The sequence below is a fragment of the Aphelocoma coerulescens genome, chromosome 10, assembly GCF_041296385.1.
Source record: "Aphelocoma coerulescens isolate FSJ_1873_10779 chromosome 10, UR_Acoe_1.0, whole genome shotgun sequence".
NCBI lineage: Eukaryota > Metazoa > Chordata > Aves > Passeriformes > Corvidae > Aphelocoma > Aphelocoma coerulescens.
The window spans coordinates 17,221,287-17,248,436 of record NC_091024.1 but is presented as its reverse complement, the minus strand read 5'-3'; the positions used below and the strand labels follow the sequence as shown (position 1 = coordinate 17,248,436).

Here is a 27,150-nt window from a genome sequence, read left to right as displayed (position 1 = left end):
TAATCTGATAAGAGCCAAAACAATGTCTTCCTACTAGGACAGTGAAAATCAAATACTCACCTGATTTGTTAGTCAGCCTAAGTTCTGAACACACCATGGAAATGGGAAAAATGTTTATTTATCTTTTATCTCTTAGGACAGCTCCTGGTCTGTGAGGGGTTTTTTTATGTGCATGCTTAGAACTTATCTGTACAGATAAAGTTGGTAGGAATGAGCTGTTGCCTCAATGTATGTGTTGCATACACTTGCAAAACTCAATTGCACAAAGTAGGATTTGCCAAGTGCACTCTAATTTGATGTATTTCTTCTGTCAGACCTTTTTCAGCATAGTTCTGTTTAATATCGGTGTACATTGTTCTTTTTTCAAGGCAAATGTTCTCCAGTTATCCTACTACAACTGTACTTCCAGCACGACGTGCTCAGACTCCTCCAATATCTTCTTTGCCAACATCTCCTTCCGATGAAGTTGGAAGGAGACAAAGTTTGACTTCTCCAGATTCTCAGTCTGCAAGGCCTGCCAATCGCACAGGTAAACTTGTCAGTGTAATAGAAATGGGGACAAGTTAGGAAAGTCACAGGAGTTATGGGGCTGTGTTTTAAGGGATGGAAACCCAACACAATTTTTTTTTAAGGCAGACTAAGATGCAAAGCATTGTTGAAAAGCTTTTAGTGACTATCTTAGGACAAAAGAATATGGATTATTAGCTGTAGGCTTTATCAAGCAAATGACATGAGTTTTTAAAAGCTGTGGATTGGATTATAAACTGCATGTGTAAAACAATAATGAAGTATAATTCATAATTACTTCAAAATGTTCATCTGATTTGAGCTTGTTTCCTTGATTGTGTGCTGCTGGTAAGTGCACTAATTTTCTAGCTTTTGTTAGATCACATACCACAAAGAAAACAGGAATTGATGTATTTTATGGTACATGCAACCAGTACTTTTTATTCTTGCCTTTACATCTGTGTTATTAGTTGGGGAGTTTAGTGGTTCATGTGTTGCATAGCAACTGATGTGCTCAGTTTCACGTCTCATTTTTTTTTTCTTTTTGATTTAATTATGAGATGACGTACTTCTAGTCACGATAGTGTCTTTACAACAGTGTTTGTTTGATAGTACGTTTTTGCCTTCACTGATGAGACATCACTTTTATGGCAAGTCATAAAAGTTTTCTTTAGAAACTGTGGGTTTGGGGCAGTAACTGACCTCTTCAGACCCCTTGAATGACTCTCTGCACAGCCATCATACAGCCATCATCCACAAAGAGATTTTTCAGATACCTTCCCAGTTTAGCTGAGGTCTCTTTCTGTACTGTAAGAGGAATATATAGTGATCTCACCATTTGGGAATCTCAATGATTTGGACAAGGATGACTTTATCTAGACTACATAAATATAGATCGAATAGATGATTTAATATAGTTAAAAAAGAAAACAGTAGAAATTGCTTAAATAGTTCTTTGCATATTATCAGTATCCTACTTGATCAAAAAGTCAACAATCTGTGTTTCAAAGAAGAATGAATACCATCTGGTTTTGTTACAGAAAGTATCTTACCTTGTGGAACGTAGTTGAGAGAAAAGTTGAGAGCAATTATTCCCTTAGTTGAAGCTGATATATCAAAGTAAGGTTTAATGAAGTAACACTAGAGAAAGATTTATGTGCTTTACATTTATCATTTTCTGTCTTTTAAGCTTTGTCTGATCCAAGCAGCCGACTTTCAACATCCCCTCCTCCTCCAGCCATTGCTGTTCCCTTGCTAGAAATGGGGTTCTCCCTCAGGCAAATTGCAAAAGCTATGGAAGCTACAGGTAATCTATAGCTATAATATCAGTTTAACTGAAAAATTGGATACATATGAAACACTGTTCTCCAATAGAATACGTAATTTTTAAGTTCTATAACCATTTCTGTGGAAAAATTGATTGCTTTTTTTGTAACCATAAGTGCTAAAATGCAGTTCCAAAGTGTGGTTTTCCTGCTTTCAGGTGCCAGAGGAGAAGCAGATGCACAGAATATCACAGTGCTGGCTATGTGGATGATTGAGCACCCTGGAAATGAAGACGATGAAGAGCCCCAGTCAGAGGGGACTGCAGAATCACGGCATGGGACAATCGTCTCTGGAAGTGGTGGGAAATCTGGTGATCATTGCTATTTGCAGTCTCCAGGTGATATCCCTTCTGCTGATGCCACTGAAATGGAGGAAGGCTTTAGTGAGAGGTGAGATAATTATCTTATAATTGCTTGTAATCTGTTCCTGAAACTGGAAATCTCACTAATTCATTGTTGCTGACAGAGTGCTACTTTGTAATGCAACTTTAGAATTTTGTTACAGCATGAGTAGAAGGAAAGATGTAATTGAATTAGCTATACATGGTGCATCTATTTTCCAGTACTATTTGCGTGCAGAACTGGAGAAGAATGTAACTGAGCATGTTTTCTTCACTGCAAAAAAAGAAAAGAATGAAAAAATTGAGGGCTTATAGTTGCATTTTAACTAAAAGACGTAGTAATAAAGCAAAATTCCATTAAATTCATGTTTTGGCAAATTCATGTGTAAGGCCAAAGGCAAATGGACTCAGCCAGCAACAACAGAGATGTTGATTTTATTTCTTTGAAAGAGGAGAAAAGACTAATTCAACCTGAATTAACCTAGTATAAAATGAGTGCTCTGCGAAGTTTCTGCCATGCTTAGGCACTCTGGAAGATCAAATAGGTGTTGACATGGCTGCACCTAATTTGTTTGAGGTAAATCTCACAGTCTAAAAGACAGTATATATGTGCTCATTGAAACTAAAGATTCTTGAATTCCAAATTCTTTTTTTTTTTCTTCCATTAAAGAAAGGAAAAAATGCTAATAAATATGGCGTAGTTACTGTATGTGGTTGTTTAAAACTTGGTTTGATTTACCTGTAAATTACAAATCCCTGTAGCCCTGATAATATGGATCACGTGGATAATGCAGCTGCAGCAAGCGGACCTCCCTCTCGAAGTCGGTCGGCTGTCACACGCAGACACAAATTTGATTTAGCTGCCCGAACGTTGCTGGCACGTGCTGGTAAGGGACTGAAAGAATTCCAAGGGCTTTGCTTATCCAGAAAATAATAGGAGCGGGGCTGGGACTTAGCATAACATCTAGAAAACTCCTTCTCATATATGTGCCAACGTATATTTAAGAGTTTTATGTGGTTATAAGTAGATTATTTAGCAGAAGAGTTGAAAACAAAAAGGAACTTGAAAGTACAGCCATCTTTCTGCCATGGAAAATAAAAGCTCTGCTTTCCTTTTTCTCTCTTTTCCTACCTTGAGCGGGATTGTATCGCTCAGTGCAGGCCCACAGGAACCAGAGCCGCAGGGAAGGGATCTCCTTGCAGCAAGATCCAGGGGCACTGTATGACTTTAACTTGGATGAGGAGTTGGAGATTGACCTTGATGATGAAGCAATGGAAGCTATGTTTGGGCAAGACCTGGCTAGTGATAATGATATTCTGGGAATGTGGATCCCAGAGGTACTGGATTGGCCTACCTGGGTGTGTGTGACTGCAGCGGGGGCTGCTTTAACTTACTGCTTTCTGCATGCTTATATTTTTAAATTTAAAGTAACGTGTATGCTTATAGCCTGTTTGAAAATATCTTACTAAGTGCCAGCAATGCTTAAAATCATCCTGTATTCCATAGCATCACTTTCAGATTAAAAATAGTGATTTCTTGTGTTTCTTGCTCTGCACTTCCACATGTATGTAGTTTTTCTTTTCCCTTCCCTGAAAGATGAGAACAGAACCTGTATAGTTGTTCTGATGATACCAATTAGAAATCAAGTAGGTGTCCCAGGTGGCTTAGCTGTGTGAGATAACGAACACAGTTGTAAATGTTTCTTCTACTGCTACTACTGATAGTAGTTGATCTGTAGCAACATAATTTGCACTTAAATCAGTTTTTCTTAATTTAATTGTGCCATGTATTTCATTCTCTGGGAAGGATGTGGTGACAGTCCTCACTGAATTGTTGTATAGAGCACTAAAAATCTATTGAGGTGGAAAACAAATATAATAAGTGGTTTGTTAATCTTTGGATTATCTGTGTCAGATTAGACAATCAACCCAAAAGACACAGCTTTTCATCTCCTAATTATAATGTTACCTGGCTTTGATATGGAAGCAAGTTTCAGGATGCATATTGAATTTTTCGGAGCACTTGTTTCACTTAAACATCTCAATGAAATTACTGACTTTGGACAGGAACGTAATTATGAAAAACAAACTTCATATTGAGATAAAACCTTGGCATTTATTGACACAAATGGTAATTGTTGTTGCTCAGTAAATGTAAAATCTGATTGTCTGAAACCGAAACAGGATTCTTTTCCTTTGTTATATCTGGTTTCAGAGAAGTTCTGAGGAGAACCAGATAAAGACAGTGTTGAATGTGACGGGGTTACGAATGAAAAGTTATACTGTCAAGAATTTTGAGTCAATCTGAAATTAAATAGGAAATTATCTCCTCTGAAACTTTACTTCCAAATATTTTTCCTGTTCTGAGATGGTCTTCATTATGTCATAAATTGTATGTTTCTGCTTTGCTTTTGTACAAGTCAACCATATAAATATCACTCAGTGATAGAAATGTGCAGGGACATCCACCTAAGAATATTGGCATGTTTTATATCCAAGGTGCAGACACTTATTCTGTACAAATAATTTGTGAAAATCTTACTGTGCAGCATGTTTGTGAATCTGAGGACAGAGAAGAAGTGGTGGTTTGTGAGCTGTGTGAATCCAGCGTGGTCAGCTTCAACCAGCATATGAAGAGGAACCACCCTGGCTGCGGCCGCAGCGCCAATCGCCAGGGCTACCGCAGCAACGGCTCCTACGTGGACGGCTGGTTTGGGGGGGAGTGTGGCAGTGGAAATCCCTACTACTTACTGTGTGGCATCTGTAGAGAGAAATACCTAGCCCTGAAGAGTAAATCTAAAACATCAACCTCTGAAAGGTACAGAAATATAAGACAGTGGATAAAGAAAGGAAACAAAACATGTTTACCAGCCATCATCATTTTAAGAATTTGATTTAAGAGATGAGAATTCCTAGCACGGTTTTCTGATACTTAAAATCATTCTCTGTATTCAACAAATGCATATTTAGGAAAAGAAAAAAGTTGAATTGATATTTCTGGTTTTTAAGTTAAGAACAAGGAATAATTTCTTGGGATGTTGCCTAGTACCTAGTGACTTTTGAAAACTCTCTATCAATTTTGTCTGACAGTTCCAATATTTTCTTATGGACCTCCTACACATTAGTACTGCAAAGTGCTTGCACCTCCACACACACTTTCAGAAGCCATCTTACCTGTTTATCTTTCCTCTGTTACTAGACATTTCTAGAATCATTCATAGATACATGTAGACCTAACAGTAAAGTTAGACTAAATAGGGAACCAAATTTAAAATTATGTATATTTACAAAGTATTAGAGCCACTCAGTAATTTTCTTTGTTACTTTTTCATACAGGTACAAAGGCCAGGCTCCTGATCTAATAGGTAAACAAGACAGTGTCTATGAAGGTATGTTTTTAAGCTGCATGGAGTTTTGTTTTTTCTAAAAGGTACTTTCATGCAAATAAACCTGAAGGTGTATTTTAAAATCTCTTCCAGTTAGATACAATATTTTAGTTTTGGGGATTTTTTTAGTTCAAATCAGAAAAAAAAATAAATCAGTGACTTCTTTCCCCTGTCTTTAGTGTAAGCAGCTGAAATGGCAAATACCTAACTTGGGATGATAAGGTATTGTGAGGAGATGTTACATCCAGAGCTGCACATACTAAATTTTATGTTCAAATATCTTTCTTCAGCTGCCTTTGCGGGAGAAATAAATTAGTGTAAGTTAGTGTCCCAAAACACTGCCATTACTCTTGTTCTTAATTTTTCTTCCTTTGTCCAAGCTGAGAGTGTCCTGAGGGTGGCTTTCACTTTAAACAGATTATTTCTGGTGTCTGTAGCAAACCTGTCTTGGGTGATTCTTTGATTCTGGTCCTTTCTGTAGCTCCTGTGATCACAGCTGTGTGATTTACCACATTTGTCTATTTGAGACAATGTGAGTGCTGCAGTACTTAGGGCAAGTCTGTCTGCTGTAGATCAAAGGTGTTCTGATTCTACTGTGTGTGGAGGGAGACAGAGCAGGAGAGATCAGTAAATATAAGCTGACTTGTGTGTAAATGGTTGGCAAGTGAAGGAAGTGCCTCACTGAATTGCAGTTAAAGTGGTTTTCTTTGTTGTTTGGGGTTTTTTTATTCCCTGGGAAGGAAAAGCAAGCCTGGGTGTTCAGTTATAAGTCATGAACTAATGCATGCTTTTTTGATAAATATGAAGACCAGAAACTTTCTAACATCTGTCTTTACTGTTCAGCCCTTTGGAATACACACTTGTTACCATGATTTAAAGTACAACCATATGTCAGCACTTTTCACTGTATTCCAGGTTTTGGAGCTGTCTTGTGCTGTATGTAATGACTTGTAATGTCTGTGTTTTTAAAGAACAGCTAGTTTGATACTTCAGAGAATCTTCCTTAAAAATGCAATGTAAAGATCAATTTGAATAGAGAGGGGCAAGAACAGGATTTTGTTTTTCTGATTTACTTTGTTGTGTCTATGTCAACATCAGATGAGTTTTTAATGCCTACTGTGCTGCAGATTACAGTACACATTTCATATCTTGTACTATTCTTTTAATTAATTGAAATTATTTAATATTTGGGCTTTTGTAATCAAGCCTAATTATATTTCTCCAATTCTAGAAGACTGGGACATGTTAGATGTGGACGAAGATGAAAAGCTGACAGGAGAAGAGGAGTTTGAATTACTGGCTGGGCCTCTTGGGTTAAATGATCGACGCATTGTGCCCGAACCTGTTCAGTTCCCTGACAGTGACCCTCTGGGTGCTTCAGTTGCAATGGTGACAGCCACCAACAGTATGGAAGAAACATTGATGCAAATAGGTACATTTAAAATGCATTTCATTTAAAGAAATAATGATAATAACAATAGCAGTAGCAACAACAATAATGATACATGATAATGATATCACCATCTCCTCTCCTTTGGTGTGGTTTTTCTAGGGCCAAGCCAGGAACATTGTGGCAGTATTTTCTGCCTCCCACCATGAAGAAGTGAAGACTGGCTCTAAATTGTCCTTTTGTTATAGGAAAATTAGAGAGAGGAGTGTGAGGCATTATGAATTGGCAGAAGGCTTGAATTTTGCCAATAAAACTTACTACCGTAGTCAGACAATAGATGCCAGTAACATAATTTGCAGAAGTCAATGAATGGATTTTTAAGTTAGGACTTAAAAGTAGTCCCTTCTGATGGAAAAGGGAATCAGAGGAACTAAAATTAACTTTATGTCAGGTTGTGTTCGTGTCTCTTTGAAAATAAAGAATAATTAATTCATGGAGTGTATTTCAGGAGTGTATTTTCGTGTCAGTCATTATCATTCTGTATGTATGAAATAAATGTATGTATGAAATACTGAAAAATGAATGAGTAATTTAGGCCAGCTTTGCTTCTGTGCTTATTACTGTATGATAATGTTTTGGTTTTTCTTTAAACACTAATGCAAATCATCATTATTTCCAAGGCTGTCATGGCTCAATAGAAAAAAGTTCTTCTGGCAGGATAACCTTAGGAGAACAAGCAGCTGCCCTGGTAAATCCACACGACCGTGTCATGGCTCTCAGAAGAGTGACAGCTGCTGCACAAGTGCTCCTGGCAAGAACAATGGTTATGAGAGCTCTCTCACTTCTGTCTGTCAGGTTTGTGGCATCCTTGGCAACACTTTCACTTTTCCTTTTGTAGCCAGTTACCCAGTTCTGTTTTAGAAGGATGCAGTTTTAAACTCACTGGGGAAGCAATTCTCCTTTCTGTACTTAGATAATACTGCGAAGAGAAAAAGTTCATCGATTTTGGTTTTTTGAGCTTTTATATCTGTTTCCACAGTGGTTCCAGTTGTAGCCTGGCAGCTGGCCTTGAATCCTTGGGATTAACAGACATCCGCACGTTGGTTCGTTTGATGTGCCTGGCGGCAGCGGGGAGAGCAGGCCTGTCCACGAGCCCATCCGTGGTGTCCAGCTCGACAGAGAGATCCAGGGGCATCCACAGCAAAACCAGCAAGCCCATCTCTTGCCTTGCCTACCTGAGCACTGCGGTTGGCTGCTTGGCATCAAACACTCCCAGTGCTGCAAAGCTGCTGGTGCAGTTATGTACACAGGTAGGACTTCAGTACTTACTTGAGACTACTTTGATTATTTGTGCTTTTACCTTCTCAACTGGGGTGAGACTGACCTCAGTTTGAGGATCCTCCTTAGAGTCCTTGTTCATGGCTTTGCACCAGGGGTATGTTTGATTGTTGGTGAAAATCAAGTAACTGTATGTGTCTTTGGTGAGTATTCTCTTCAAGTGGGGAAAATGGATGTGCTTTCTGTGTTCATAGGGTTTTTCTGTTAAGGTTTTGGTTTTTCAATTGAGTCAATTTTATGTAGTGCACAGTTAAAAAAAAAGGAAAAACCTGTAACACTACGCACAATTTATGCAACTAAAAATGTTTATAAATTTGATAGTTCTGTTTGTTCTGATTATTTATCATCAATTATTTCTTTTTAGAATTTGATTTCTGCAGCAACTGGTGTGAACTTGACAACAGTTGATGATCCAATTCAGAGAAAATTTTTGCCAAGTTTTTTAAGAGGAATTGCAGAAGAAAACAAACTTGTCACATCTCCAAATTTTGTGGTTACTCAAGCACTTGTAGCATTGTTGGCAGACAAAGGGGCCAAACTGAGGCCAAACTATGATAAAGCTGAAATTGAAAAGAAAGGTATGATACAACTTTGTTTTTAAATATTATTCACTAGATCTTCAGTTCCTCATTTATATATAAGGGAGAGACTTGCTAGAATAATGTACAAAGAGATACACTCTTAAAGATGTACAAAACTTGTTTTGATCAAAGGAATGTTACAGTTTGACACACATTTTACTTAAAAATACGGTCTTATTCCATAATTGTATCTTTTACCACTTTAAAATATAGTCTGAGTGTGTGTGCATTCAAAGCCATAGAGCTGAAACATTGAGACTTGTTGTGCCTCCTGATGAAATTAAGGAGGCTAACAGCTGATTGCTGCTCCCCAAGTGCTGTCCTGTGTCTGAGGCAGAAATTTGTGCTGCCTCTGCTTCCAGGGAGCCACAGAGCAACAGCTGTGCCTCCCCCCAGGCTATTGCTGTGATGGAGAGAGAAGGATAGGGCAGTGACAGTGGCAGGTCTCTGTCAGAGGAGGTTTTTTCTGTTCAGAAAGCACTCACTCTTTGACCAACCATTTTCCATATGGTGAGAATAAGGCTATTTATAATTCTATTCTTAAGGTTCTTTTTGTGAAAACTGAACTGGGGTTATTTTGCTCTTAGTATCAGAAGAGTGTTTTTACTATAGTTCACATGATTGCAATGTTGTGCTAAGATGCTTGTTAATCTCTTTCTGGAAATGCTGGCTATTGCTGTGTTCCTGTAACTCTGTGTGGTACTCATCTAGGCATCATCTCACTGTTTTGTCTAAGCAGGTTTAATTGCCCATTTGTATGCCCATCCTTCCTATGATCCCTCTGCTGCAGGCCCTCTGGAGCTGGCTAACGCACTGGCCGCGTGCTGCCTGTCGTCGCGCCTGTCGTCGCAGCACCGGCAGTGGGCAGCGCAGCAGCTCGTGCGCACGCTGGCCGCACATGACCGCGACAACCAGAGCGTGCCACAGACCCTCGCCGACATGGGTGGAGACCTGCGCAAGTGCTCTTTCATCAAGCTCGAGGCTCACCAGAACAGGGTAAGCATGAACCCCCCGAGTTCATCACATCCACTGTGATGCTCTCCTTGGCAGAGGAAAAGAGTATTGTTTTAAAAACACTGACTGAAATTATTTTCCACATCATTTTTGAGATGAATTCCCTCAAAATTCTTTGGAGATTAAGTTACTGCTTGATTTAAGTTATTGCACCTCTGATGCACAGAAGTGTTTAGTTTCTTTGAGGCTTCAGTTAAAGGGGTCAGGAAAGTGTTCTTGTGGTATATAAAGTCAACAGAATCACTCTGAATAATTCCTTAGATCTTAATTTGCATTAATTTTTCTGTCATAGTAGTTAACATTTTTGTGCAGTATTCTGTGCACTAGCAGCCTGTGGAGCATGGGGCTGTATGAAGCATGGCATCCTTATCAAGCCTGCTTAATTGCAGTAAATAATGCTGTAAAAGTAGAAAAATAAATCTAAGGTTGGTTGTTACAGTGTATTTCAATACCTGTCTCATTGGTTAGTGTTTGCTTAATATTAGTGAGTTTTAAATTCCAGTTTTTCCATTATTATTTTGGTATTTGTAGGTCATGACATGTGTTTGGTGCAATAAAAAGGGACTTTTGGCAACGAGTGGAAATGATGGCACCATCAGAGTGTGGAACGTGACAAAGAAGCAGTATTCCTTGCAACAGACCTGTGTGCTCAACAAGCTGTAAGTTGGTTCTTTACAGCAGCCAGATATTTAGTTTAAGCTGTAATTGTGCAAGATACTGCAGGGTTGGCTGTTCTCATTATCTCCTGCACTTAAAATCTCTCACTTGTTTTCTGTCACTGTGTTTATGGCATGCAAAATAAATTAAATAGCTTAAAACTGAAACCAGAACTTAAATATCAACCTGGTTAGAGTCTCTTTATAGAGGTCATGTCAATGCTGTTTAAAAGCATCCTTAATTAATTGATGTAACCCTGGGTTCCTACAGACATGGGTAAAATAATAGGACTGTCATATAGCAGAAAAGGGAATATCAATATCCCTTCAGTGGGTTTCAGTGGACATCCGCAACGTATAACATGATCATTGCAAGTGTGGTCATTTGAGTCAAGTGTGAAAAAAGAATTTTGGCTTCTGAGATACAAGAACTAAATGTAATTCTTCATGAGTGTCTTGGAAGTACTTTTTTGTCATTTGGGTGTGTCCAAAAAAAGAAGAAAGCAAAAGGAAAGATTGAAATCTAATTCTTTAGTGTAGTATAGGTGAGTTGAACTTGGAAGAATGAAGAAGCAATAGTGAACTACAAGGTTGTTTTGTGACAATTTCTTAGTGGTTGGCTTAGTTCTTGTTTGCTTGCTGATGTTAGATGTGGCCTTAAAAGGAATAACCAGAATACTATAACAGTATTATAAGCCTTCACTGTTCCGGTACTGCAAGCAGTAAAAAATGTGGCTGTTGTGTATGATCTTAAGGGCAATTAAAGGTATCTGTGACCCTGTTACAGTTAGCCAAAGCAGACTTCAAAATGGAATGTTAGAACAGTGTAACAACATTGTGTAACAGGAGGAAGAGTTTAAAGTAGATTTGATAGCAAGATGTGCCTCTTTTATTTCTTATCCAAGCTATTGTTTCATTTAATGACTTCCCAGAAAAGTTTGCCTTCGCTGAAGATGTTAAATCTGAGAAATAAGTAGGTAAAGGTAAAGAGTTTCTATTTGAAACCTAATTTGAAATATCTTGGAAATAAGTAGTATCTCATTCTGTAACTTAAAGTGGTTTTAGAGGGAATGTCGTTCTATGAGCAGAAAAATGTATTATGTAAATCTGCTGCGATGGCAAGACTCCAGGTTCTAGCTCAGATATTTTATGAGTTCTAGGTTTTACTGTCTGCTTAAAGGCAATGCCCTCCTAATTTATCTTAATATTCTGTTTCAGAGAAGGTGATTCTGAAGAAAGTCTGGGGTCACCCAGTGACCTTAGTTTATCTCTTGTCTGTTGGAGCATCAGTGGCAAGTACCTGGCTGGAGCTACAGAAAAGATGGTGAACATCTGGCAAGTCAATGGTACGTTCTGAACTGCCTGTGGGCACTTCCTGGTACAGCGTATTCCTAGGGGAGCTGCCAGGTCACTGCATGTTTGTTTACCCCAGTGTTTAACTGCCCAGTTTAAGTGCTTAGCATCTCCCACAGTGTTGTGAACCTGTTTAGGTAGAGCAAGGCACTAACCCCAAGTGGATGTGTGATACGCGTCTTTGAGAGGAAGACTTTTAAATCCTGTAATTTGTAATCTTGGAAGCTGCATTGTGTTTCTTTGCACTTATGAAAGTCACCAGTTACCCTGCCTGTGGTAGTAGACAGTCCCTAAGAAAAGTATAAATTTACTGGGTACTGAAGAATTCAGCTTCCTTCCATAATAAAACTATCTAACTTGAATGATAATTGAGATTTGTTACCTAGATTTTGTGTCTGCATAGGTTAGTGACCCACTGAGTTGTATTCTTGTAACTTAGGTGAATTTGTAGTATGTTCTAGGTCTAAATAAGATCTCTTGATTTTCTTTCCCACGGAAAGTATTATTGTTTTCTTTTCTTTATGAAGATGGAGGTAGTTTTAAAAGACTTTTTGATCTCCTAGGAGGAAAAGGCTTATTAGATCTTCAGCCTCACTGGGTATCTGCTCTAGCCTGGCCAGAAGAAGGGCCAGCTGCAGCATGGACAGGGGATGCTCCAGAATTATTGTTAATTGGGCGCATGGATGGATCCCTGGCACTTATTGAAGTCCTGGATATTTCAGCTATGCACCGGGTAGAACTGGAACATTGCTACAGAAAGGATGGTAAGAGACTGGACCAGTATTTGAAATTAAAAGTGTGAACACACTTGGCACTTTTTATTAAGGAAGTATATAATCATTTTTGGTTATTGTTCATGGGATATGATTTCTGGTTCATGGGAGGAGAAAAGTCTATGGGATCTCTGTCTGCACTCTGATTCCCTCACAGCAGAGGCAAAGTTTGTAGTAACCTGGTAAAAATCCTGCCATTCCTTGCCATTGTGGACAATCAGTAGAGATCCCCTGTAGTGTCTGCTCTGTTTGCAGATAGCACGTAGTCAGTGTCATTTGAATTCCTGATTGATTGCCATTTTTCCTTTATAGTTCCAGTCCCAGAGGACATCAAGTAGCACATCTTTAATGGTATTTGTGTGGATATTGCTTCTTCAGTAAGCCTGCAGGGGTTTTTTTTGGCAGAATCAAGTGAAGCAGTATCTACTTGCTAAGGAAAGCAAGTTGTTTTCAGAGCGTTTTTCAGAAGCCTCTCTCAGATACATGAGATGCATGTATAGTATTCAGTCTACCTTTTTTCTTTGCCCTGGTATAGGTGTTTTCACTGTGCCAGGAATATAAATTCCATTTTTTTAATAAAAAGAAGAATGAGAAAAGTATTACAAAACAATCTCAACAGCTGTTGTTACAGTGACACTGAGTTTTATCTTTACCATATAAATTTAAGAAAATTTTCAGACCAAAAGTATGTTAAGTGACATTGGTGGTGGGGGACATTGTTATGCACTTCACAGTTTAGACACCTGCACTACAAAAACGTCTTCTGCAGGAATGAAACTCAGTTTAGTTTAATAACTAGTAACTTTAGTTTGTGTTGTCTGTTCATGCAGTGTCTGTCACATGCCTGGCCTGGTTCAGTGAAGACAGACCATTTGCTGTTGGCTATTCAGATGGAAAATTGCTTCTAGGAACAAAGGAACCAACTGAGAAAGGAGGAGTCATTCTCATCGATGCGCATAAGGTAGAGCTGGTCTTTTTAAAACTAATTTTGAATTTTTGTAGGTAAAATCTGTTTAAGTTGTTCTCTCTATTTGAAAGCTATTTATAAAGACAAGTGCAGATTATTTTAAAAACTCACACCTATTGCTGATACATATATTAACATAATGTATTTTAAAGGAACAGTCTACCAAATGTAAAAAAAGGAATGATGAACCTGATAACCTTATTTTCTGTCAGAGACTGTGAAGTGTATGTACATACAGTGACAGAAGTGAATTAAGCACACAGCTGTGCACTGACTGCACTTAAAAGACTAACTGTTTTACTTGATAAAAGTACTCATAATAAATTTTAATTTTGATCATGTCACATGTTTTAGTTCAGCTTCTGGGCAAACCAAAAGGTGTTTTTCCAAATATGCAGTTGCAAAGGTTTAGAATCTCCGCTTTGCCATTATGTACTAATGAGTCATTAATAGTCCATGAATTATTTGTTAGGCTGAGAGGAGAATTCCTCAAATGTAAGTGTAGTGAGAGCATCTTGAATGCTTCCAAGAGCTGCTCTGGGTGTGTGAAGCAGGGCAATCCCAGAAGGGAGCACACTGTGGCAATAAATCTGTACTTGTCTTCTTACTAGGGGCTGACCTCCTTTCCTACCTCAGACTCAAAGCTACCTCTGGGGAAAAATAATCAAGAAAAGATTTGCAGTGAAAAGAAAACATCTTTTTCTGTGCTTTCCATTTATTTTCTTTCAGCAAACTTTTTAAAGTCTTTTTAATTTGATAGTTCTGAAATGTAGCACTATGATTTTATTATTGCAATTCACTATCTGTAATTTATATGAGAATAAAATATTTTTGTTACTAGTAATTAAAAGTTACATTAGCTCTGAGAGTTAACTTTCCTCCTCCTTACTGTGTTACTTCATAACAACTTTTCATTTTTTTTAATCCAACAGGATATGGTTGTTAGTATGAAGTGGGATCCAACTGGTAAGATTCTCCTGACCTGTGCCAAAGAGGAAACAGTGAAGCTCTGGGGCTGTCTGGGAGGATGCTGGAGGCGCCTGCGTTCACTGTCCCACCCAGCTCTGGTGAATGGCATCGCCTGGTGTGCTCTGCCAGGGAAGGGGCCCAAGGCCCAGCTTTTGTTAGCTACGTAAGTCATTTTTTTGTTGTTATTTCTGTAGTTCTTTTGCAGGTCTTTTCTACCAGTCTGTAGTGTCCAGAACAAAGAAACGGGTTTGGTATTTTTTAAGTAACATTCCTTCAGTAAGTCAGTTGCCATGAGATTTGTGAAGTTCCAGAATTCAGATTAAAAAAATGAGCGTGGTTGTGTTACCAGCTGTTTTCTCCATGACCTGTGGGTGCTGGTTCTGTTTGAGATTTTTTTTTTGCTTCATCCAAATATTTTTTCTGAGAATATGTTGTTAGTAGAAATGGAAAAGCTACAGGGTGTGAGGAAAAAATAGCATTTACCCGTTGGGAACAGGCCTTTCTACTTTAGATTGACTGATGCACTATAGTTTTTTATGGGAAGGTGCTGAAGACTACTGATATTAGAAGTTAATACCGGACCACTGATATTTTGTTAGTCAATATCTTTATTTTGTTTTTCTAATTTCTCCTGACTTGCTTTAGGGGATGCCACAATGGTTTGGTGTGTGTCTGGACTGTTCCCCAGGACATAGTAATCACATTGCAGTCCAGCTCAGCTTGCACAGAAGGATGGTGGGAGCAAGAAACAAGTGCCAAGGTAAAAGGAGGAAACTTGATGTGTAAGAAATTCTCTGCTCATTGTGAAGTTGAGAGAGGAGAGGAATGTGAGGGAATTACTTGATTCTCAACATTTCCTGAGAGAAGAAGTTTGCTTTAAAAAGTTTACATTGCATTTGTGTATGTGTAAGCATTTTCAGAATAGGAAATTGAAAATTTTATTTGGCTAAAGATTATATTTTGATGTGTTTTCTTTCTTTCAAAAAAATTGATCAATTTATCCTAAAATTTAGTAAGAATTCAAAGTTATTTGTAGATAAAGAGTCAAGATTAATTTCACCTTCATAAATTGTAATGTAGTCTTTGATGTTAATGGCATTTTGTAATGGGAGGAAAGCTGATAATGTGATCAAGATATCTATAAAATATAGTCATAGTACTGGGGTTTTTTGATTATTTAGTGGAACTTCCCCATCTCTGTGGATGATCAGTTTTTATTGCAGAATACAGATGCTGTCATGCTACTCCCTGTCCTGAAAGTAGTCCAGTGTCCCCTAAGTGTGCACTTGTTTGCAGGATGGATGCAGGAAAGCAGTGGAAGTGAAGTGTGTGTTTCAGCTGAGAGGACACATCACTCCTGTCCGCACTGTTGCTTTCAGTCCTGATGGGCTGGCATTGGTGTCTGGGGGACTTGGTGGCCTCATGAATATCTGGTCTTTACGGGTAAGATCATCTTTGGTGTGGCTTGATTCTCATTTTTAGTAAGAGTATCTGAAATGGTCACAGTATCAGACCAACTTCCACCCCACCACATGTTAGATACATTAGAGAAAGCAGATGTAAAATAATGTTCTAACATTGTAAATAATAAAATAAAAATTGAAATTGTACTTAACATTGGAGTACTTCATAGTTATGGTTTAGTATTGATTGATTCTGTACGTTTGGTCATGTTAGTTAGGCTTTGCAGAACCAGCCACTTTCTTAGTAGGAACAATATTCTCTTATGTTGAGGGCTCTGAAGAGTCACATAAAATGGATTATTAAACACTTCTAAATCCTTAGTTATATTATCTCCTTAATTATCTCCTTAGCTTCCTTCTTGGACCAGGGTAAAAGAGCAGAGGAGGCTGCTGTTCTGCTAAGTTCTTTATTTCATAGTCTCATGGGTTTCTTGAAGGCAGAGTCCGAAGGGGGTTACATGATAAAGGCAAGCAGCAGCAGCAACAGCAGGCAAAAATAGCTTCTTCTATATGCTCCATCTAATTTTCCTCTCAGAAGTGTGGATTATATTTATTAGTTGACCAATAAGATTAACACATGATTCTGGTTTTTCTTAACCTATCCTGGTCTAATTCTAACAATCATAAGCCTGACACAAGTGTTACATAGATATTACACAAATTTGCATATATGTTTTCTATCAGTTCTTATTGTTTATGTGAACACTCTATCCAGAAAATGTGAACAGTATAATTCTATCTATATTTTGTCTAAAGTAAAGAATTCTGTGAAAAGGTAACCACTGCTGCAGCAAAGAACTGTGTTTAAGGTCTCTACTACAGCTTTTTAATGTTTAAGGCACTTAGCATATATTTCTCCTGAAAGTTAAAAATCTATATTTCTATTTCATTTTGGTGTGGCTTCATGTATCTCAGCTTGTCCAAAGGCTTTCGTTCAATCCCTGTGCTTTGGCTTCCCTCTGGGCCTAAGTCCAGAGGAGCCTTCACTCCAACACCTTAATACAATAAAAATGGGCTTTTCTGCTTTTAGGTTAAGCAGTTCAGTTTTTAAATAGTTATTGAAAGCTTGTGAGAGTATCATCCCTTAGGAATGTGTTTGTATGCACTTGAACAGAACTGTAGCTGTGTCTGCGCCTGACTCAAACCCCTTCTCTCCTTAGGATGGTTCAGTATTGCAGAGTGTTGTGATAGGGTCTGGAGCTATCCAGACTGCAGTGTGGATCCCTGAGGTTGGAGTAGCTGCCTGCTCTAACAGATCAAAGGTGAGACAGAAATGTTTGAACCTGAGTGTTTTCTGGCCCCTCTAGAAACCAAGATGCTTGGTGATAAATCAATGGAGCTGAATGATCCTGCTTTGTGAATTTTTAATTTCTAATGTATCATATGACTATTAAACAGGACGTGTTGGTGGTGAACTGCACCTCAGAGTGGATCTCTTCCAATCACGTGCTGGCGACATGTAGGACTGCACTGAAGCAGCAGGGAGTTCTGGGCTTAAACATGGCTCCGTGCATGCGAGCGTTCCTGGAGCGCCTGCCGATAATGCTGCAGGAGCAGTATGCTTATGAAAAGGTAGGAGTAATGCAAATGTTTAACATTCATGTCTGACATGAGGTCACTGTTTAGATCTCAGCTGGTTTCAGTCTTTCACCAGAGAGCCCAGAAGACTTTCCTATGTTCTGCTTGCAAATATCTTTCACTATTCTCAAAACCAGTAGTCTCCTAATTAGAAAATATTTAAAATATTAGAAAAACTTTGATTAAGCAGGGAGGAAGGTATTGTTCTACAGGACTAGCTTTGAAGGACTTACATTTTAAATTGATTAATGTGTGTTTCTAACTCTTCCCTTTTTCTTCCTGCTGCCCTCCAGCCACATGTGGTGTGTGGGGACCAGCTGGTTCACAGCCCCTACATGCAGTGCTTGGCATCCCTGGCCGTGGGGCTGCACCTGGACCAGCTGCTCTGCAACCCCCCCGTGCCCCCTCACCACCAGAGCTGCCTCCCCGACCCCTCTGCCTGGAACCCCACAGAATGGGCCTGGCTTGAGTGCTTCTCCACTACCATAAAAGCTGCTGAAGCCCTGGCCAAGGGAGCTCAGTTCCCAGAGTCCTTCACCGTTCCAGACCTGGAGCCTGTTCCAGAGGATGAGCTTACTCTCCTGATGGTAAAAGTTGATGTATTGTCTCAACAGCCAAGTGTGTTGTTACTGAGCACATGGTATGATTCAGTTAACATCTCTGAACTGTAAAGATTTTTATTTAGTAACATAAGCACCAGCAATAAATGTAAGTTTATTTTTTAATTAACAAGTTAGAATATACTGTTAAGATTGCTCTGTATGTGTGTGTGTAATGAGTGCAAGTCAGTTGCATATTAAAATACAAAACAACCCAAAACTGTGACAGTAATTTTCATATGTGATAGAAGTAAGAAATGTAGAGCTTTGTTAATGCTATTTTAAGAATAGCGTTTTGTCACATTCGTACACCAAATTATTTTGCTAGTGTCAATTTTCTTCATGACTTGTTACGTATAGCAAAACAGAAATTTTTGATCAAGAATTTTTTTTAAGCAAGCTTGGAGCATTATAAGCTTGTGTTTGCAATTGAAATTTCAAAAAGCCCTAAGCATCAGTAAATAGAAAAAGATTTCTTTGTCATGAATTACGTTTTTCTTTCTTTGATTTGGGTTGCAAGTCATGGATAACAGTGTCATTGCTAGTCTGCACACATTTGTTCTTATTGCTAAATTGTTTGGAACAATTTAAATATTGTTCTTAAAAAGGAAAATATGTATTATGTAACAGGAAAAATAATGTGCATCTCTTGAGCTGAATGTGGTAACTGTGGCTTTTGCTGTGTAGGATAACAGTAAATGGATCAATGGCATGGATGAACAGATCATGTCTTGGGCAACATCAAGGCCAGAGGTCAGTAAAATTGATGGTTTGGAGGGTTTTTTATTCTTTTGAAACATAGCTTTTGAAAGTACTCTTGTTCTAAAGCCTCCTTTCATGCTCTTCCCTAGGACTGGCACTTGGGCGGCAAATGTGATGTGTACCTGTGGGGAGCAGGACGGCATGGGCAGCTGGCAGAGGCTGGCAGAAATGTCATGATCCCAGTGGCAGCACCTTCGTTCTCCCAGGCTCAGCAGGTGATCACTTAAAACCAGTCATGATTTCATCATTTGCCATCTATTATTTGTACACCTTGTCAAAATCCCTAAGTGTCTTTGCAACTTGTTTGAATTTACTGCAAGTATCGGAGAACATAGGTTTCACTAGAAAGGAAATCTTAAATTATTTGACAAATTCAATCCAAGAAGCCACTGAAATCTGACAACACAGAATTATTTTATATGAGCATGATTTGAAAACAATTGCACAGTTTTCACATAATACATATGGCAGTTTTGCTTTCTGAAATAACACTGGCTTGGTATCGTTACAAAGTAAATTAAAAGAAAGTGGAGCACTTGTAATGCAGGTATTACAGCATTGCTGCATTTAGCATAGAATTTATTACATTTCCTTCATATCTTTCTAACCTAGGTGGTTTGTGGTCAGAACTGTACTTTTGTCATTCAAGCCAATGGCACGGTTTTGGCTTGTGGTGAAGGGAGCTATGGGCGACTGGGACAAGGAAATTCCGATGATCTTCATGTCTTAACTGTCATTTCAGCGCTACAAGGTAAAGCTGTTGGTTTGAAAGGAATCCAGTGAAGGAGTACAAATAACCATTTTGGTAGTATAATTATTTGTGCTGATGCTCTTCTTGCAGATTTACACATGAAAATATTGTAGTTTCTAGTTAAAAATTTGAACAAAACAAACAAGATCTTTGTATTTCCTTAAGATTTCAGTAGTATTATGTTAAGATTACTTAACATTAGGAAAGCTTCAGGGAAAAGTGTTGGCTCAAATAAGGAACATTTAATTCCAAAACTAATGACAGGATGGAAGCCTGAGTTCTCCATGAGAAAACAAAGGTTTTGTTCAAAATAAAAGTAAATTATTTGCTATAGAAGGAAGCCTGATTGTGGTTTGTTCCTTTCCCCTGACTTAACTGGCTGCCACAAGGCCCACTTGGACAAATGTATGGTAGAGTCTATTTAAGTTATGCTAAGCTTTGTTTTCTCACTTGTCTTTGACAGGCTTTGTTGTAACACAGCTGGTGACCTCCTGTGGATCTGATGGACATTCCATGGCTTTAACAGAAAGTGGGGAAGTCTTCAGCTGGGGAGATGGGGACTATGGCAAGCTGGGCCATGGGAACAGTGACAGACAACGCAGGCCCAGGCAGATCGAGGCTCTGCAAGGAGAAGAAGTTGTGCAGGTTGCAAAATATTTTTGTCTCTTTGAAGCTGCAGTCCTGGGAACCCAGTGCTGTATAACTGCACAAAAAACAGGCAACTTCTTACTTCTCTGGGGTTTATGAACCAAGGTGGTGATTTCCAATTAAATTAAGGTATTAATTGACAGTTAGTACTGGAACGGACTAAAAATAGAGCATGGAAGAAAGAGGTGTTTTAAAGATGATCCAAATGCAGACATGATTTATTAGCTTCCCTTTGTCCTTGTCAGGTGACTTTGACCTACAAAACTGGTCACCAAGACCTCCTCCTAAGTACTAACAATGCACAAAACCATATTTGGTTTTGACTGGAGGTTTCTTTATAAAAAAATTAGATAACCACACATCAAATTCTTCATGCAAATATCCTCTGGTCCCCCTGCATAACATTACCATTGAAAAGGATAAGAGATGAGTTGCCGGAGAAATCATTAATACTAAAATGTCTGTATTTTTTAGCTCTTTAAAAAGGAATATAGTTTAGGGTTGAAAAAAGTACTATATATTTATATATACATGTAATAGTCAATATAAACTTCCACCCAAATCTAAAATGTGTATAAAAATAATGCTTTCTTTGCTTCCAGATGTCATGTGGCTTCAAACACTCAGCTGTGGTGACAGCAGATGGCAAACTTTTTACATTTGGAAATGGCGATTATGGTCGACTGGGGCTTGGAAATACTTCCAATAAGAAACTTCCAGAAAGAGTGACGGCGCTGGAAGGTTACCAGATTGGCCAGGCATGGTTTATCTCAAATTAGTAATGTATCTTAGTTTAAAGCTCATGTTTTTAACATATGTAAGTGTTCAGCTGTTGGTTTTAACCTTGGCGTTCATTTCGATTATGATGGCAGAATTTGAGTATGCCATAATTTTTAAAATAATTACTTTCCTGGCCCTCTTGATTTTCTTTCTGCAAAACTGGCCATGATTTTAGCATTTCACAATTTAGGCATTTTTAAGCATGAATTCATGACATTGTCTGTATTTTTAAGCAAGGAACACGTGTGGCATAATACTATCCTTTGGTTCTATGAGCTGAGAGGAAGCAAGTGTTGAAAAAATACTACTGTGGTCCTAGGTGTCTTTAAAACACTCTAATAAGCAATGGAAGTTTTAGTGGTTTTACAGGGATAGTTATTTTTAAAACACAATATTTCTTCTTAAAGGTAGTTGGTATGTTTGAGTTAGTAAGTCAGGAAAAGCAGTGGTGATAACATTATTTCTCTCCCCCAGGTGGCCTGTGGTCTCAATCACACTGTGGCTGTGTCAACAGATGGCTCAATGGTTTGGGCTTTTGGAGATGGAGATTATGGTAAACTTGGTTTGGGAAATTCCACTGCAAAGTCCTCACCACAGGTTAGATTACTGGGGAAATGATTCTTCGTATAAACTTTCCGTGCTGTTAAAGGTGTTGCACAGTGTTGAGAGTGGGATTTCCAGAAGTTATGTTATTCGTTCCATGCTGATGTTATACAACCTGGCACAAATAATTCTGATGGCATACTATGCTGAGCCTGGTACTCTGAAGAATTTCATGTAAATCATAGTGACTGTATCTCAGTAGCAGTGCAAATAGTGAAAATATGAGGTTTTTCTTAGAGAAGAGAGATTTCTTCTTTTGGAAAGTGGGGAGAAGGTTGCTTGCGCACCCATCTACTTCTTCCCATGCCACTCCACCTCCTTCCCAGAACAAAAAAAAGTATTTTGAATCACTGTACAGAGAATAAGGTGTTAATTCATTGAAGAAAACATCTGTTTCTGTTCCCTGTATTAATTTCCAAGCGTTAATTAAAATGATCCTACAATGTGTGTGCTGCACAGTGGGAATAAAGAAATTTCTTTTCTGGAAGCAGGAGTTACAAATTAAATTCATGTTTGCTATCTGTTTATGTCCTTGTAATACTATAGCTGGTTTTCGTTTCACTTTACCCCATAGAAAGTGGATATTCTTTGTGGAATTGGAATAAAAAAAGTTGCCTGTGGAACTCAGTTCTCTGTTGCACTGACGAAAGATGGTCATGTTTATACTTTCGGCCAAGGTAAGATAATCTGCTTTTTGAACATTTCCATCTATAAAGCTTGTGTATATTGTAAGTGAAAAGGAAGAATATTAAAATATATTTCTAAAACTGACCTAATGCTACTTTTTAGACACATACTGATCTAATCTAAATTTTGAAACTTCAACAATGTAATTTTAACATGCACCTAAAATCCAGATTTGTAGTTCTGTCTAGTTTGATCTCAGAACAACCTTTCATTTTACTACTTTACTTTTTGAAGAGCATTTTCCTAAAACTTAATTGAATTTCACATATCCAAAAACTTCAAAGTTTACATTGTCTAATTAAGCACATACCTACTCACGTTTAACAATCTGTGTGGGAGGATTTCCATGTGCACTGAATGAAACATGCGGAAGCCTCTCAAGTCAGTTAATTAATATTTGTTACCAGCCCATACATTTAGATCTAGAGGTCGTGGTTTAGTAGAATTTGGTCTTGTTTCAGACTGAACATGGACACGATAGCTTTAGCAGTATAAATGAGCACTGGAGGCAACACTGCTTTGCAGGAAATACCCACACCCTTTCTCCCTAAAGGGTTACCCTTGTGTCCCAGTCCCAGGACTGCACAGAATTGATTTCTGCCCCTCCCCTACTTGTGCCTGTAGTGAAATACCCCCTGAGTGTTGCTTGCCCCTGGAGCCTTGTGCTTGCCCTTGCAGATCGCCTGATCGGTCTGCCTGAGGGCCGTGCCCGCAACCACAACCGGCCACAGCAGGTGCCAGTGCTGGCCGGGATCTTCATTGAGGACATCGCTGTGGGAGCCGAGCACACACTGGCACTGTCGTCCACAGGGGATGTGTATGCCTGGGGCAGCAATTCCGAAGGCCAGGTACGTCCTGTTCCCTCTGCTCCTGACCTCCAGGACCCTCTCATTGTACTTCACACATGTGCCTAGCATAGCTTCCTTTTGGTGGAAAAGAAAGCTTTTATTGTCATGCTTCTCCTTTGCCCTTCAGCATGGTTGTGTTTTAGTCAATTTCCATTTTTTTCTTGTTTACTCTCTGTACTCTTTCGTGGTAGCAGTTTGGGAAAGCACTCAGAACATGCTACCTAAATTACTCTAATCCAAGCTTTTTTTAAAAATTGCAGATTTTCTCCTAATTATTGAGCTGTCTTCAATTCTTTCAACATGAAAAAACTTATGGTTGGTGTTAGTCAGATCTGTGAACTCTTTAGATGCTTTTCGTAATGAAAATATAAATGAACCTTTTGAAAGGAGTGATTTTTTTTTTTTAGTCAGTACATGCTAGAACAAAAATGGTGTTTAAATAGCACAGAGAAATGTAAGAGCTTTGTTGTCTGTGTATGAAAGACTGCAATGCAGAACTTAGCAACATGGATCAGTTCCTCAGTCTGGGAAAGATTTTTCCAGAAGTCTTCAGCTGTTTTCAGGTCTCTTTGGTACCTGGATCTGTGCTCCTGTTAGGTGCAGGTGCAGTATCCTGTCAAAAATAAAAGATGAAAAAATATATGTATAATAAAGAAAAATATATGTATAAAAAAATATTCTTTATCACAGTATATGCTGTAAAGAAATACCATTTTTTACCATCTGCTCTTACTTTTTGCTTGGAGAGTTTTAGAAATATCATCAGTTGTTGATTGTTCCCTTTTGTCAGCTGGGGCTGGGCCACACCAACCACGTCAGAGAGCCCACGCTGGTAACGGTGCTGCAGGGGAAGAACGTGCGGCAAATCTCAGCTGGCCGCTGCCACAGCGCTGCCTGGACAGCTCCCCCTGTCCCACCTCGAGCTCCAGGTGAGCAACTGAGATCTTGTGCAGCCTTTTCTTTAGTCTTGGTGTCTCCTAGGGTGTGAATGCAACAAGAATTTCTGAACATTTGGGATAAAATTGGTTTTGTTTTATATCCATACTTTGTTTTTTATGATATCCCAATTATCTTACTCTCAGTTTGGCTTCTGTTGTGATTTAACCCCCGTAGGCAGCTGAGCACTGTGGAAGCTAGTGCTAGGAAAATCAGCTTCATCCCAGGCAAAGCAATACAGATCCCCTTTCTCAAACAGTGCTTCGTTTCTGTTTCTGTGGCAGGTGTTTCGGTGCCTTTGCAGCTTGGTTTACCTGATGCCATTCCACCCCAGTATGGGGCACTGAAAGAAGTGAGCATTCATACAGTGAGAGCGAGGCTGAGACTGTTGTACCATTTTTCTGACCTCATGTACTCTTCATGGAGATTACTTAACCTCAGTCCCAATAACCAGGTAAAATTCCTTTTGAAAAAACTGACTTGGCTGTGTTGTTCTACTGGAGAGTTTCTGACCAGATCTAGATGGACCTTAGTAATAGGCTCTGTAATTTTTTTGGTAAAAATTTTTTTTAAATAAATAATTCCGGAATAAAGCAAACTTTGTGAAGGTATTGCTTTACATTCTCACTTGTGCTATCACTGACATGTCAATGTTCTGGTTTCCAAAAGCTTACTAGCCTCAAAATTAATACCAAAAAGTGCTGACCTGTTTCCTGAAACATTGAAGTGCCAGTCATTGCTATGAAGGGTTTTATTCTGCAAAGAATGGAATGAATATCCTTTATTGATACGTTTGTTCTCATTCCTGTTTTATTGCAGAACAGTACATCTCATTACAATGCTGGAACGTGGGGAATAGTGCAGGGACAGCTGAGGCCCTTGCTGGCACCACGGGTGTACACCCTGCCCATGGTGCGCTCCATAGGCAAAACCATGGTGCAGGGCAAGAACTATGGGCCCCAGATCACTGTGAAAAGGATATCCACCAGGTCAGTGCTGCTTTCACAGGCCTTGGATTATACCTCATGTGAATACTGATATTTATGCATTTCCTTCTGTTTTGGCATTCTGAGCTCTCTCTGTACAGCTTTGTTAATCAAGTTAAAAATAATCAGTAGTCTCTATATAATTATGAGTTACATTTATGGCTGTGCCTCTTTCCCCCAAAGGGGTCGGAAATGCAAGCCGATTTTTGTACAGATAGCAAGGCAAGTGGTAAAGCTGAATGCATCAGACCTTCGCTTACCCTCCCGTGCCTGGAAAGTGAAACTGGTTGGAGAAGGAGCTGATGATGCAGGTGGAGTGTTTGATGACACCATTACAGAAATGTGTCAGGTACGTCTGTGAGTATTTTGGAAACATGTTATAGTAATGTATCCCAGTCCAGTCCCAGGAAAAAAACCATTGTAGTCTGACATAAAGTCAGGTCTTGAAAGAAACATGTATTTATTACTTAAAATCATCATGCCATTGATCCTGCCATTTACTTTCTCTCAGTGTTTCATATTAATTTGTAAGGAGTAATCATCACTGTAGTGAAATACTCTGTCTTGTAATGCTATAATGTCTTGATAGTTCTGTCATAGGTTTGCTTTCCCTCTTTCTAAGAAGGCTTTTTTCTTGTTAATTTTTAAGGAACTGGAAACTGGAATAGTAGACCTGCTTATTCCTTCCCCAAATGCTACAGCTGAAGTAGGCTACAATAGAGATAGGTAAGTTGTCCAGGACTTGATTTTATTGCAGATGGTCGTGGGTGAAAATCAAAATCTTCTACTGAGTGTTTTATACCAAATGATGAGACTTCATAATTGTCTCTAGTATATTTTTTCCTTCAGGTTGTGATGTTACCTCAGTGTGGAGGGAGGGCATGGTTTTCACATGGGCTTGCTGGATTGGTGATGGTAGAATTCAGAGTAACATCAAGATGCCAGGCTTTGTGCTCAGGAGTTCTGCCTCCCTCAGCCCTCCAGTGTTTCAACAGCTAAAGATGATAATCTTATTTGGACAGTCCTTGCTGTTAAGTGTGCTGGCAGTTACTGTTCCGTACTTAGAAGTGTTTTCTCTTTTACTTCTAATAAGTAGCATAGAAATAATACTGTTTTCACTGCTTCTTTGTCCCTTTAGGTTTCTCTTTAACCCTTCAGCATGTTTAGATGAGCATCTGATGCAGTTTAAATTCTTGGGCATTCTCATGGGTGTAGCTATTCGTACGAAAAAGCCATTAGATCTTCATTTGGCTCCAATGGTCTGGAAGCAACTTTGTTGTATCCCACTCATCTTGGAGGATTTGGAGGAGGTAGATCTGCTCTATGTGCAGACCCTCAACAGCATTCTTCACATTGAAGACAGTGGGATTACTGAAGAAAATTTCCATGAGGTAAGATCAGAAAGTCTGCACCTTTAGGTTTATTCTGAAAGCAGTTACTTTATCAGATTGACCTTCACATCAGTATTTATATAATTTCAATCTATTCTTGGGATAACAAGCACTTTGCGTGTGTTTAGAATCATTTGTGATCTTACTATACATAGTTCTAGGTGACTTATAGTAAAAGGCTGTACTTGGATCACTGGAGTGACTTGTGCTTTTCCTGTTTCACATAACAGATGATTCCTTTAGATTCTTTCGTTGGCCAAAGTGCTGATGGTAAAATGGTTCCCATAATTCCTGGAGGGAACAGTATCCCACTTACCTTTTCAAACAGGAAAGAATATGTGGAGAGGGCAATTGAGTATAGACTCCATGAAATGGACCGGCAGGTAAGAACCTCGTTGTGGCCCGGCCCTGTTGCTAGTGGGAACAGGGAGTGATTTGTGCCTATTTCCATTACAGTTTATTCAGTGGTAAGAAAAGCTTGGCTTTCTGCATCTTTCTGGGTCTCCATGTCTTTTCTT

The 27,150-nt window shown here is 38.8% G+C and overlaps 1 protein-coding gene across 13 annotated transcripts in view; it reads left to right on the top strand.

Annotated features, from left to right (window-relative positions):
• The window catches only part of HERC1 (HECT and RLD domain containing E3 ubiquitin protein ligase family member 1), a 101,840-nt gene that overhangs the window by 72,140 nt on the left and 2,550 nt on the right, over window positions 1-27,150 (top strand). For 9 of the 13 annotated variants that reach the window (XM_069026134.1, XM_069026136.1, XM_069026133.1 and 6 more), the window contains exons 40-76: window positions 369-529; window positions 1,697-1,813; window positions 1,991-2,222; window positions 2,936-3,060; window positions 3,312-3,532; window positions 4,723-4,991; window positions 5,510-5,562; window positions 6,791-6,991; window positions 7,630-7,804; window positions 7,989-8,259; window positions 8,652-8,865; window positions 9,608-9,864; window positions 10,414-10,541; window positions 11,757-11,884; window positions 12,455-12,655; window positions 13,495-13,625; window positions 14,564-14,763; window positions 15,246-15,360; window positions 15,897-16,043; window positions 17,224-17,325; window positions 17,462-17,635; window positions 17,935-18,228; window positions 18,928-18,993; window positions 19,092-19,217; window positions 19,615-19,753; window positions 20,217-20,398; window positions 21,004-21,159; window positions 21,656-21,778; window positions 22,359-22,461; window positions 23,150-23,319; window positions 24,110-24,248; window positions 24,540-24,709; window positions 25,075-25,244; window positions 25,425-25,590; window positions 25,891-25,967; window positions 26,380-26,632; window positions 26,863-27,015. In XM_069026134.1, the coding sequence (XP_068882235.1) occupies window positions 369-529; window positions 1,697-1,813; window positions 1,991-2,222; window positions 2,936-3,060; window positions 3,312-3,532; window positions 4,723-4,991; window positions 5,510-5,562; window positions 6,791-6,991; window positions 7,630-7,804; window positions 7,989-8,259; window positions 8,652-8,865; window positions 9,608-9,864; window positions 10,414-10,541; window positions 11,757-11,884; window positions 12,455-12,655; window positions 13,495-13,625; window positions 14,564-14,763; window positions 15,246-15,360; window positions 15,897-16,043; window positions 17,224-17,325; window positions 17,462-17,635; window positions 17,935-18,228; window positions 18,928-18,993; window positions 19,092-19,217; window positions 19,615-19,753; window positions 20,217-20,398; window positions 21,004-21,159; window positions 21,656-21,778; window positions 22,359-22,461; window positions 23,150-23,319; window positions 24,110-24,248; window positions 24,540-24,709; window positions 25,075-25,244; window positions 25,425-25,590; window positions 25,891-25,967; window positions 26,380-26,632; window positions 26,863-27,015 (6,109 nt within the window). The remainder of the gene's footprint in view (window positions 1-368; window positions 530-1,696; window positions 1,814-1,990; window positions 2,223-2,935; window positions 3,061-3,311; window positions 3,533-4,722; window positions 4,992-5,509; window positions 5,563-6,790; window positions 6,992-7,629; window positions 7,805-7,988; window positions 8,260-8,651; window positions 8,866-9,607; window positions 9,865-10,413; window positions 10,542-11,756; window positions 11,885-12,454; window positions 12,656-13,494; window positions 13,626-14,563; window positions 14,764-15,245; window positions 15,361-15,896; window positions 16,044-17,223; window positions 17,326-17,461; window positions 17,636-17,934; window positions 18,229-18,927; window positions 18,994-19,091; window positions 19,218-19,614; window positions 19,754-20,216; window positions 20,399-21,003; window positions 21,160-21,655; window positions 21,779-22,358; window positions 22,462-23,149; window positions 23,320-24,109; window positions 24,249-24,539; window positions 24,710-25,074; window positions 25,245-25,424; window positions 25,591-25,890; window positions 25,968-26,379; window positions 26,633-26,862; window positions 27,016-27,150) is intronic. The other 4 variants (XM_069026145.1, XM_069026144.1, XM_069026140.1 and 1 more) reach the window with 3 other exon arrangements.